General features: G+C 35.8%; 1 protein-coding gene across 1 annotated transcript in view; it reads right to left on the reverse strand.

Moving 5' to 3' along the window:
• Positions 1-578: 578 nt before the first annotated feature.
• Positions 579-14,441, reverse strand: part of LOC136839780 (facilitated trehalose transporter Tret1-like) — a 58,486-nt gene continuing 44,623 nt past the window's right edge. The window contains exons 2-5 of the mRNA XM_067106117.1: positions 8,375-8,507; positions 5,546-5,664; positions 4,144-4,284; positions 579-1,863 (exon numbers count right to left, since the gene is read on the reverse strand). Coding sequence (XP_066962218.1) covers positions 916-1,863; positions 4,144-4,284; positions 5,546-5,664; positions 8,375-8,507 — 1,341 coding nt within the window. The 3' untranslated portion in view covers positions 579-915. The remainder of the gene's footprint in view (positions 1,864-4,143; positions 4,285-5,545; positions 5,665-8,374; positions 8,508-14,441) is intronic.

Genomic DNA, 14,441 nt, shown 5'->3' on the forward strand with positions numbered 1-14,441 from the left:
TTGTATGTATAAGAGCTTTAAAATTCTGGATGTTTCTACATCTCTACGAATGAAAATTCTGGCTATAATGGTCCCAGTTAGGCTGCAGATATTTCAATTTCTGGCCACAAAACTTGCAGTTATGTCGCAAAGGTTTCGAATTCTGGTTATAAAATATTTAAATTAAGGTGCGCAGATTTCACATTCTGGCTATAAAGGTTTAAATCAGGGTGGGCAGATTTCAAATTCTGGCTATAAATGTTTAAACTAATGTGCTGATATCAAAGCAAATTCTGATTATAAAGGTTTAAATCAGAGTGGCAGATTTCAAAGCAAATTCTGCCTATAATGGCTTAAATTAGGGTGCGCAGATTTCAAATTTTGACTATAAAGGTTTAAATTAGGTTGCGCAGACTTCAAATTCTGGCTATAAAGGTTTAAATTAGGGTGCGCAGATTTCACATTCTGGCTATAAAGGTTTCAGTGACGGTGTGCAGATTTCAAATTCTGGCTATAAAGATTTCAGTTAGGGTGCGCAGATTTCAAATTCTGGCAAACAAAGTTTCAGATTTCAAATTCTGCAACAAAATTTCGCAGATTTCAAATTCTGGCTATGAAGTTTCAATAAGGGTGCGCAGATTTCAAATTCTGGCTATGAAGTTTCGATGAGGGTGCACAGATTTCAAATTCTGGCAATAAAGGTTTCAGTTAGGGAGCATAGATTTCAAATTCTGGCAACTAAATTTCAAATTTGCGAGCGCAGATTTCAAATTCTGGTTATGAAGTTTCAATGAGGGTGCGCAGATTTCAAATTATGGCTATATAAAGGCTTCAGTTAGGATGAGCAAATTTACAGTTCTGGCTATAAAGGTTTAAATTAGGGTGCGCAGACTTAAAAATCTCGCTGTAAAGATTTCCAGTTACGGTGCGCAGATTTCAAATTCTGGTTATGAAGGTTTCAATGAGGCTGTCGTGCTTCTTGACGAACGACTTGGTAATGGTGTCGATGCTCTGCTCCTTCAGTTCCCTGAAGCAGATCAGCACGAAGATGTACCCGCCGACGCACACGACGCAGTGGAACCAGAAGATCCCTCCCGTGGCCACGGCGATCCGAATCTTGTGGAAGATGACGTCGACGACCAGCATGGAGGACCACATGACGCAAGAGGCGGCAGACACCCCCAGCCACTTGTACTTCGAGCTGAAGATCTCGCCCAGGGTGACCCAGGCGATGGGACCCAGGCCCGTCCCGTGGGCGAAGGTGAATAGGATCACGCAGAAGACCTCGGCCACCCACTGGTAGACGAAGTAGTTGTCCACTTTGTGGAGGTCCTTCAGGAAGAGGAAGAGCCCGAGAACGAAGGCGGACGCCGCCATGATGGTGAGAGACAGCAGGAGGAGCAGCTTCCTCCCTATGTGGTCCACCAGCAACGCCGAGATCGTGATGGCAACGATGAGCACCGAAGTGGAGATGAAATGGGCTATGTTGATGTAGGAGCTGGAGACTTCGGCGAACAGCTCCATGCAGTAGAGCGTGAAGCTCGACAAGCCGGTCATGTTGTAGAGGAACATGAGCACGCAGGAGATCATCAGCGGTCGCCAGAAGGTCGGTCGGATCAAGTCCTCGCAGGCGACTCCCCAGCGGTCGATGTCGCAGCTGTCGGTGATGTCGTGGTACTCCTCCATGACGTCGTTGCTCACGCCGCGCAGCCACTGGAGGGTGGCCAGGGCGTCGTTGGGGCGGAGGTGGATCAGGAATCGCGGGGATTCGGGCATGCAGAGCACAACGCAGACGAAGAAGGGCATCGAAACGCATGCCCCGATGATGGCCAAGTTCTTCCAGACCAGAATCTCTCCCAGCATGAAACACAGAAGACAGCCAACCTGATGGTAAAAACAAAAAAATTTAGTGTTTATTTTAATGACTTACAACCAAATCAATAACAATCAGCTATCAATAATAATCAATAAAACAATTTCGGTGACAATAACACAACTCATATCAAAATATAATGAACAGTTGCTGATAAACGAAGAACGATACCCTCGGTATATCAGATTCGTTTCCGTTTCGTATTATTTCCCGGAGCAAATACACCGACATTCACATCATTTCTCCTATGAAAAATAACTTCCAAACCTTGACAAATTTTTGGTAACGGATTCATAACCTTGGCCAAATTCAGAGTAAACCGACTCAATACACATAGTCAGCCCTCAACTATCTTTATCTTCCACGCCTTTGAATCTTTAAGAGACCGTCACTCCAATAATGGTTGAGCCATGACGCAACGCTCGAAGCATAATTTTTCTTTTTTTGCTTAAATCATTCCGGTCATGTACATTCTCGCTGTATGGACTTCGTCTCTGCCAAATCACCCATCATCCGCGCTTAACGGCCATCAAAAACGCGAAAAAGGCCTTGCAAATCGCAACAGCTGACGCCAGTGTCACAGAAATGGCCGTTAACCAAGCTTTCAGATCCACTAGGTCACCGGGTAATGCCATACATAGCTCGAGTAACATTTCTTGACTTTGATCGTCTGCCAGCAGCAGCAGCAGCTGTGATATACGCCACCGAGACGGGAATAAATGAAGGATGAAAAATGACAGTTTGCACACCGGGCGAAGGGGAGGTTTAAAAGGCGATGAATATTTTTAACATCTTAGCCATCATTAGTGCTGTGTCAGTAAATTCTGCGCGTGTGAGGATGAATAACGGATATCGAAATTACACGAGAGGTGAAAGATATCGTTTAGGGATTACAGATGAAGAAAAAGAGGGAAAATTCTGATTTCCACGTCCCGTTATGTATGAATACGATCTACGTAAAAGGTCGACATTTCTTGGAAACTGATGACGTCATGCCCTTCGCTACCCATTCTGCGACTCCCTAATAATCTTATAATTTTCTTCTAACAGTTTTACGCCTGACGACATAATCTTTCTACAAACATTTCTTCACATTAATGATGACATACAATTATCACAATTAATCGGTATCAGTAGCAGAGCTAGGAATTAATCACTATGCGTATTTAGAAGGGATTAGGTATTTCAATGACGATCTCTCTGTATTTCTCAACTAAACCGATGAATAACTTCATTAATACGTGCGATCTGATAACGAGGGATTATCAACAACAAAACTCTTGATGATTAATATTATTTCCATTAACTATACCTGTGATTCGTTTTCATCACAGATTCACCAGTACGTTCAGATACAGGTTTGTTTGAATATATATCCATCTATCTATCGATCTATCAATCTATCTATCTATCTATCTATCTATCTATCTATCTATCTATCTATCTATCTATATATATATATATATATATATATATATATATATATATATATATATACATATACATACACACATATTTACATGTGTGTCTGCGTGTTCTCTATATTCATGAGCATAAAGTTAAATATACTTCATAATACGCTTTACTTTTACAGAATGTAATGTAACCCTACGTAAGGAACTCATTTACATAACTTCTTACGTTCATTGCAACAAAGGGGAAAGGAAAATAGAATTGGATTAATTCAGGGAAAAGCGATAGACTTTCCCCTTTAACAATCTAGATCTTACTATTTAGGGCTTCATCAGGTACATTAATTGAGTTCAGAGGAAAATTATAATCACTCAAGAGTTGAATATTACCATAAATGGTTTTTGTACGATTTATGCAATTGCACTGACTTGCGGAATTAGAATAAATACCTTTTTATGGTACAAAATGTTTGGTAAATATCACAAGAACGCTATGATCATACATACACACACACACACACACACACACACACATATATATATATATATATATATATATATATATATATATATATATATATATATATATACTTATTATATTACATAAATTATATAAATTATATAATATATATATATATATATATATATATATATATATATATATATATATATATATATATATATATATTAAATAATATATATCAGATACTTTAACTTCCAAGACTAACATGCCAACCATTACGTTTTGCAAAGAAAATCTTTCTTCCTCTAATGGAATACCCCAATTCACATGAATCCTAACAACGTTAACATCCAATCTCTGTCTCAGCGAGAGACCTATTACACGAGTTTGAATCAACAGGTGCCAGAGCAGCCTACCTGGAATGCCAGGAGAGGTGCCGACGAGATGGCACCGCGGATCCTTGGCACTGCGATTTCAGCCACGTATATCTGCGAGATCACCATGACGATGCCGGTACACACTCCCGAAGTCGCGTGGAATAAGAACACCATCCACACCTAGGAAACAGAGCGGTTAGTATTTTTAGGTTCTGCTGTACAAAATATCCTCGCAAACATGACCATAGGCCTACAGTATATGGACATACATTCATACACACAGATACAAATGGAAACATCGATTTGGTTTTATTCATGAGAATTTGGCACTTCCAGCCATCCATCGCTTAAGGGGAAAAGAGGGAGCTGGAGTGGTTGGACAGCAAAATGTAAAAAGGAAGTAGAAACAGAGAAAAAAGTAAAAAGTTAAAAAGTGGGTGTAGCTAGGCACCGAAAGGACGCTGCAAACAACCTTTAGTAATACCTACAGTGCACCACATAAGGTGATCTGACAGCACTAACCACCCTTACGGATGCAAATTCAAAGAGGAATGATAGAGGAAGAGGTGGCGTGGATGCTAGGTCGGAGTCTCTAGAGTAAATGAGTGTGGAAAGTCTCTGAAAGGCGCCTGGTTGTCAATTTTATGGTTTCCAAATAAGAATATTCATAAGAATGTTCGTAAGAGAAAAAATGTGTAGACTATGATAATAAGTAGTGAGGCTGGAGGTATATCTTATCATTATCTGGTTGAAGTAAAAACGAAAAAGGATTGTAATTTTAGCTGGAGATGAACGACTCAAAATGAGCAGAAAATTTACATAACATTAAACCTCCACATGCCTACAAACAATGCCCAGTAGCATTATGTCATCCTCCATCCCACACACATAATATACACACAGTGCTACTTAATTAAAAACTGTCTTTCACAGACTCTCTCTTTTCCTGGACATCTACTAAACATTTTCTCCAACACTTTCAAGATCTACACATACTTCCAAAACTTCCAAATTATGCCCTATTTTCAACTTATATTCTCTTAACTCCCTACATGAGCAAACCACCTGACGATGATCATTCCCACTTTCCCATTCTTCTTTCTGGCCATTATAAAAAATAAAAAACAGCCCCTTTATGCATTGCAATACTGGCTTCCCAAGTCAAACTTCCACTCTGTACGAGTATGTGTGTGTGTGTGTGTATGTATATATATATATATATATATATATATATATATATATATATATATATATATATATATATATATATATATATATACATATGTGTGTGTGTGTGTGTGTGTGTGTGTGTGTATGTATACATGCTTGCATAGGTGTGCATACCGTCTTTACAGAGTTGATACCGTCTCACATCATACTGCAGCTCTTTAATACACTTTTGCATCCAAAATAATATGAAATAAAGACTCTTGAACTATACTTGAGTAGCAAAGATGACGAAGAGCCACGAGAGGGCCATCGGTACCATGGACACGAGCAGGACGATCTTCCTTCCATAGTTGGCCAAGAATCCGCTGAAGAATCCTCCTCCCAGGCATCCTGCGGAGAGTGATGGGGGAAATTAGGATGCATGTACGAGGATAAGTATAATGTATTCTAGAAACATAAAACATTATACATACATAAAATATATATACATATATATACACACACACACACACATATATATATATATATATATATATATATATATATATATATATATATATATATATATATATATATATATATATATATATATATATACATATAATATTTTTCTCCTATATTGTGCCATTTCTTCTGACAAGGTTTGGCTCACAGAAAAAACACAACAGTGTTTGTCACATTCATACATTAACTACTGAATCGTGGAGACTTTGTATATGTGTGTATATATATACAGTATGAATATATATATATATATATATATATATATATATATATATATATATATATATATATATATATATATATATATATAACGGCGTTGCTAACCACAGTTAGTGCGATGCCAGATACCGTTACACTTTCAGCTTGGGGTTTTTAGGTAAAGGAATTCAATTGTTTTCAACGTTATATTAACATTTTTATTGCTACGCGCGCACGACTTTACAAACATAAGGTCAGTTACGAGCACCGTGCATTAGCATTTCCCTTTGAAAATATATATATAAAAAAAACACTGAAATATAAAAATCAAAAAGAAATTCCCTTGAAAGTTACATCATACCCTTTCTTCTTTAAACTCAGGCTCGTAACATCCCACAACTTGTATAATTTTATTTTCTCCATTTCAAAGGCGAAAACGATCGGGAGAGTTCAACTTATGACGCATGAATAGCTAATACGAACACAGAGTGATGAAACAGAGACACTCTAGTGCTTCGTGGAATGCTGTAAATGATACTGAAAGGATATGCGAATGGAACTGCAGGGGAGGAATGATTATGCTCGTGATTCGAATTAATGCAAATCGAAAGATACGCTGAATTCTAAGAAAATGATGCAATTAATAACCAGTAAAATATCGAGTTATTGCACATGCTCATTTTTGGTGTCACTTGCGATATTTATTAAATGGTTTATGTACAATGTATGTGTCATTTGTGACACGGGTAAAACTTTATGTTGTTAGAAAATAGGTCTTGAGTGTATCTTTCAGAAAACCTGCATTTTAATAAATTTGTATATATTTATTAATTTATTAATTTTTTCTTTTTAATAGGTGAGATCTCTTCTTTCTACATTTTCCTTTACCTTCTCTTACTTCCTAATGGGCACCATATTCTTTGGAAGCTTGAATTTCAAGTTAATGGGCCCTGTGGGCCTGTTCCCTATAAACATGATTCATCTTCAGAATAATAATAACAATAATGAAAAAAAAAATACTTTACTTACGTTGAGGATAACAGTTTTAAATGCTTATGATGAGTAGTTTGTGGTTTGTAATGCGTTTACATCCATATACAGTGTTGTATTTGTGATAGCTTTCGAAGACTCGGGTATTGCACTATTACATACCAAGGACTTCGGAAACTATGCATTACAAAATACAAATTACAAATTAGACGCATTTGAAACTGCTGTCTTAAAATTGAGGAAAGTATTTGGAAAGATACACACAAGACCTGAGTTTTTAACGGCATAATGTTTTACCCATGTTTAAAATGACACAAGCATTGTACAAAAACCATTTGATAAGTATCGCAAATGATACCAAAAAGTATTGCAAATACTTATACTGAGAAGTATACTTTATAATCTACTAACACCTCAAAGCTTTCATCAAAATTTAGAAAATTAAGATTAAATAAGCAACGGCTACTCTAAAGTACATACAGTCAAAACCGATAACATTACCTACCCAAGAATTCAATTTCGGACACTCAAGTTTTCGAAACGTCACATCACTTCACCATATTAAACTCCAATATATCAGCATCACACTGTTACTCAAAGCACAACATTTTACCAAATCATTAAAACTCGAGTGCATTAAAATTAAGCTATGATTCAAAGCATAATATTTCATTAAGTCATTTATAGTCGAGAGCATCAAAATTAAGCTGCGATTCAAAGCATAATATATCATCAAATTATTTATACTCGAGTACATCATAATTAAGCTATGATTCAAAGCATAATATTTCATCAAATCATTTATACTCGAGCACATCATAATTAAGCTGTGACTCAAAGCATATTATTTTATCAAATCATTCAAACTCGGGTACATCAAAATCAAGCTACACTAAAAGGATAATACTGTATCAAATAGTTTCATCTCTAGCAAATCAAAATCAAGCCGATTCAGACCATAACGTAATTTTATCAAATCATTTAAACTTGAGTACATCAAAATCAAGGTACCACTCAAAGAATAACATAATTATATGAATTCACTCAAACCCGCGCACATCAAAATCAAGTTACCACTCAAAAGGATAACATCATTTTGTCAACTCACTCAAACCTGCTCACATCAAAATCATGCTACCACTCAAAGAATAGCATCATTATATGCATTCACTCAAACCTGCGCACATCAAAATCAAGCTACCACTCAAAAGAATAACATCGCTTTATCAAATCATTTAAACTCGGGTACATCAAAAGCAACCTGCCACTCAAAAGAAAAAGATAATTTTATCAGTTCACACACTTTTCCGCACACCAAAATCAATATACAGTATAATTCCACATCAATCCAAACTCCAAAACGCTGCAACTGAGTCGTTGCCCAAAGCAACTCTCGAGCTTTACTCACCCAGCAAATAGACGTATGTTCTCCACGCCCCCAGCTGTGGCTTCATGAGCTCCGCCGGGTTCTTGGTGATGTTGAAGGCCAGTGCGAAGCCGCAGGTCAGAGGCCCCAGGCAGCAGGCCGCTGTGACTATTATCTGAACGATATGACGTTGATGAGACTAAGGTGCTCTCTCTCTCTCTCTCTTGGGTTGTCGGGATGGGAAAGAAGCGGGATGGGAGAAACAGGGAGGGGAGTTCAACAGGAGGAGGAGGAGGAGGAGGAGGAGGAGGAGGAGGAGGAGGAGGAGGAGGAGGAGGAGGAGGAGGAGGAAATGGCAAAGTATGATGGATACGTGAAGATGTGGTTCCCTCAAAAAAAATTAAATAACTAAAACAATGTCTTTTTTTAATCAACTAGCGCCAAAAACTGTCCAATATCTATTTCAAGAAATTACCATAGCGATATTCACTGTCGATGCTTCCAGGTTTAATGAGATATGTAGACAAAAAAAAAAAAAAATACATCCAGGAATATAAACAAGGACTTAACATAAAAAAAAGTGTCACCATACTGCCTTGTTGCACAGGTACGTTACGGACAATGCAAAGGACGCCCTTCAATAACAGCGAGCAGGCCAACTCAAGTTCCACACAGAGGCCTAGATCTCGGTTAGTTTTGTTTCCCGCATATCTCTGAATTACTGAAAAGAATCACTATTTCCAGCGGCGATAATCATCTAAATTTAAGTGCATATTCACAGCAGCAATGCTGGTCATTCATTGACATAGTGAATCCCAATAGTCGAAATTTTTTTAGAGGATAGAAATCAACATATCTTCTACAAATAGTTTCTTACCTGCAAATCAACCACACTACATTACATTGGTACACTTTTAACTTACAACTGAATGTAATAAATTGGAACTGGAATATAGAAATTAGGTCAAAGGCCAATCGCTGGGACCTATGACGTCATTCAGCGCTGAAAGGGACGTTGACAGAAAGAAGAGGATGAAAACCTCGCAGCTGCACTATGAAATAACTGTCAGAGAGGGTGGAAAGTCTGATGGATGAGAGAGAATATGAGCAAAGGTACAGTAAAAAGAATGTAAGGGGTTGCAGCTAGGGGCCGAAGGGACGCTGCAAAGAACCTTGAGTAATGCCTACCTAAAATATAACACACAGGAGCTGTAAATTCCGTGATATGAGTTGTGGAATAAAAACCAAAGATACATTTTTTTGTTTTATTTTTTCTAACAGCGTTTTATCATAAAACTTTTGCGATCCAATCTGAACTAAGCACTGACCCCATTCTAACTGCACGTCAGTCGAGAAGACAGAAATCAGAGTGACTTGGAACAGGTGCGCCGTGCAGGTAACACTTTCTCGATGAAATATGCAACACCGCCAAAAATCTTCACCCCCAGTAGCACTTACAGGTAATTGCAGTATTTACGTTCAAGACGTAAATAAAAAATCTATTACGCATCTCTTCAATATTTCATTTCCCGTTGTTCTATAAAATAAAATAAAAGTTCAGTGCATATAGCTTCAGTATCACGCATTTTGTTGTTGATTCTTTTTCTCATATGTATACTGTAAAATATAATATTATATTACATATTACAGTGTTACTGAACTTGTGTTACGATTTACTAGCAAGGTTTTACAGTGGTGCCAGCGTTCGTAACGGTTTCGATGCAATGCCAGTCTTCATGGGAATGCGAGTAAATACTTTATAACTTTTACGACAGGACGCTGCTAACGTAAAAATCCCATTAGATAAAGATGTTTTTCCCGTGTAGACAGGCTGCGTTGCTTACGCCTTTATTTCAAATATTTATTTCTTCAACAAACATATTTGAATAAGGTAATGTTACAACTATCTAAAACCACAATAAAATTGCCATTAAGTGGAGACAGCTTTCTATTTAAATAACCTGAATTCCCTTTTAAAAGCGCTCTCTCTCTCTCTCTCTCTCTCTCTCTCTCTCTCTCTCTCTCTCTCTCTCTCTCTCTCTCTATATATATATATATATATATATATATATATATATATATATATATATATATATATACATTCACACACACACACATATATATATTGCACGTTGATATATGTATTATAAAATCCACGTCAGAGGGTCTGACGTGGATTTTTTATAATATTCTCAAGCACGTGCCCCTTCGTGCTGCATTGGATACTATATGTATGTATACATATACATACATTATGTGTGTATGTGTATACTAATGTGAACACCGAAGTACCCATTGAACAGGAATGCATTCATCTAAAGAAATACGCATTTTTAACCCTGCCGAGACGAATACTTACAGTTGTACTGTAATTCCACAAGCAAGCAAACGAGAAAAAAAATTCCCGACAAAAGAAAACGGAGGAACTCGGGGTAAACTGCGCTAAAACATTCCCCACTAAAACAACTCCCAAAAAACTGTGCATTTTTAGGGTTAACGGGCATCTGTTAAAGCGAAGCAGCTGTTCCGGACCTCACCTTTAAAACAACGAATTCCGCGAAAAGGACATCGTGCTACAGCGGAGGCGGCGCGCTAGGGACACCCCGGCGTAGGATGCAAGGAGTAAAGTTAACCTGCTGAAATATCCAATTAGGGTACCTGCCTACCTCGTCCCGTCCTCCGGGGCACGACAAGGTGGAGAAAAAAGTAGCTCTAATGGTTTTTTTTAGCTTCAGTGGGTTTCTTGTGGTTTAAAATAAGTGAGAGAGAGAGAGAGAGAGAGAGAGAGAGAGAGAGAGAGAGAGAGAGAGAGAGAGAGAGAGAGAGGTGGGGGCGAGGTCCAGCAGAAGCTATAACAGGACAGGATGGGACAAGCATAATTCTTACGGTTTTTAGCAGCAGTGGGTTTCTTGTGGCTTACAACAAGAGAGAGAGAGAGAGAGAGAGAGAGAGAGAGAGAGAGAGAGAGAGAGAGAGAGAGAGAGAGAGAGAAATTGTTTCGCGCTTATGAAAGAAAGATGGAGCTAAGTTCTCATCAAAGAAAAAATGGGAAGGTACTTCTCATTCACATAAGAAGCAGACGGAAATTAATGTTTCTCTTTATGAAAAACATAGAAAGGAGTACCGTTTCTCATCTACAGAAGAAAAAATACATATAGAAGAGGGCTTTCCATCTCTAATGGAAAATGTCCTTTTCATCTATAAAAGGGAAAAACGGAAGATATCGTTCTCTTACAAAAATGAGACTTCACATCCATAAAATAAAGATGAAAAACGTTTTACCTCATCAATGACATGAGCTGAGAAGCATTGTGTCTCATCTTTACAGACAGTAATATCTGCGCAGATGTTTCTTATAAGTAAGAAAGAATAGGACTAAGTTTCTTTTCTACAGTGAACAAAAAATCTTATTCTTAAAAAAAAAAAAATAATTCGTAAACTAATGTTTCGCTCCTATGACTGAAAGTAGTGTTTCTCATCTATAAATACGCTGACGTTAGTGTTTCTTGCTTATGAAATACGAATCAAATGGATAATGTTTATGTAAGAGGGATTTTTTTTTTATTTCATAACTATACTTATTAGACTTGTACTAAATTAATTACCTATCTACTATCGTATATGTATATATATACATATATATTTTTTATATATATCACATATATAAAATATTTATATGTATATGTATACACATATATATATATATATATATATATATATATATATATATATATATATATATATATATATATATATATATATATATATATATATATATATATTACAGTCCCCAACCTGACTGGTCAGGCCATTACGAATGCATGCATAATTTTCACACCAATTCCACGGAGAGAGTTGAATTAAAGGTGGACTCGAATTAGAGAAATTTTCTTTCGTGCTCTTTCTTCTGCAAGCCAAAATTTCCGCTTATGGGAAAATTCCTTTAGATGAAAGCCACTGAGGTAAGCCATTAATTATGATTAGAAACCCGTTACCGAGGCCTTTTCTTTCACTTGAAATTCTGTCGAGTTGAGTGCACAGACATGTGCATATTCATGCATATATATGCAAACATTGTTTTATATCAAAGCAGAGGTTCATTTATATATATATATATATTTATATATATATATATATATATATATATATATATTATATATAATATAAATATAAATATATATTATATTATATATATACATATATGTATGTATATATAATATATATTTATTATATATATATATATATATATATATATATATATATATATATATATATATACAGTATATGTATATTATATATATATATATATATATATATATATATATATATATATATATATATATATATATATATATATACTGTATATATGAATACATGCAACCACGGGTTTAAAAAAACGCGTTGTATAAACGCAGGGTAAAGCTCACTTACTTAGCCTGTCAAAAAGAAAAGACAGTTGGGATACAATCAATATAATTAAACTGTCTCCTTTTGCATCATTATTCCAGGTGGATAAGCAGGCCGGTAAAACTCGGGTCAAACGTCCCTTAACAGCAAGATTCCATATACAAAGGCAATAAAAAAAAAATTTTATTAGTCTTAGAGCAGAAGTACGTGAAAGAGAGGCTCTGCAATAATGTGTTGATGTGATTATTACTCTGTAAACCGCTGGTTCTGGAGCATGAGTCAATTTGTGCAGGAAATAGGAAAAAATAATTATTTTATTTTATAAAGTGCAATTTTGTATGTGATGAACAGCACTGGTTTTTTTTGCTTTATTTTCGGGACAAATGTCTCCGCATATGAATACGCGCGCATAGGCTGAATGGCAGCCATACAAACGAAAAAAGTGCGACGCAAATGTATAGCCTCTTTATCTATGTGCATACAGCAGAAAAATTTGCTTGTAACCTTAATATATATATATATATATATATATATATATATATATATATATATATATATATATATATATATATATATATATATATATATATATATATATATCTGCGCGAGTCTTTCTGCTTTTGTGCACATATATGTAGTATCCCCCCAAGGGAGGAAACTTTTTATTGGAAATATTTTAAACTATACAAACACCCGAATTTCCTGTAGTATGCCACCCAAAATACAGGCACGACAGTAGCAGTCCCATAGTCACAAATGAACAAGTAGATGACGTATATGAAAATGAACAGTCGTGGGCTTTGTAGTTTCAAAAACTCGTGCCACTGTCCTCGTAGCTAAATTTCATTCGGCTTTAACTTGACCCAGTTTATATCTCTCTTTTTTCATTTGTTAATAAAGACATGGCAGACAAAAAAAATGTTAAAATCAAACCGCGGCTACGACTACCACAAAATATTTAAAGTTCTCATTCGCTAAAACGTCACGTTATGAATTATGTCTGAATTGTTAAACCTGTAATATTTTAAACTAAAAAAACCTACAGCATTTCGAACGAATTTGGACATCCAGTGTATTCCTGTACGTTTTATATATAAATAAATAATATATATATATATATATATATATATATATATATATATATATACATATATATATACATACATACATTATATAAATATTATTCATATACTCGTATATATTCATATATATACATACACGAGCAATACCAACATAAACACAACCACTGAAGTTAAAAATGATAGACAGATTTCTAACTGCAATGTAGAGACTTAATGGGGCCGGGTAATTAAAGCCATCAGTGAAGTTTTCATATTAGAAAGGAGACGACTTCAATGGCGTTCCGGAAAATTCTCTCCCAACTTTAATTTGTCGTAGTTGCAAGGAAAAATGTTGCAGCACAAAAAAAAAGAGATTCATAATTTGTTGCTCACAGCATAAGATTTTTCCTGAATATCGTTGGGATGTGTATGGACAGACGCACACACATGGGTAGATAGATTTGTATTATATACATATATATACACATATAATATATATATATATATATATATATATATATATATATACATATACATATATATATACATATATACTGTATATATGGGGTCACAGAACAGTGGGGAGTTATTAGCACAGGAGGGCAGGAGGCAGCAATGCAGACAGGAAATGATGGGATAAG

The sequence above is a fragment of the Macrobrachium rosenbergii genome, chromosome 6 (assembly GCF_040412425.1).
Source record: "Macrobrachium rosenbergii isolate ZJJX-2024 chromosome 6, ASM4041242v1, whole genome shotgun sequence".
NCBI lineage: Eukaryota > Metazoa > Arthropoda > Malacostraca > Decapoda > Palaemonidae > Macrobrachium > Macrobrachium rosenbergii.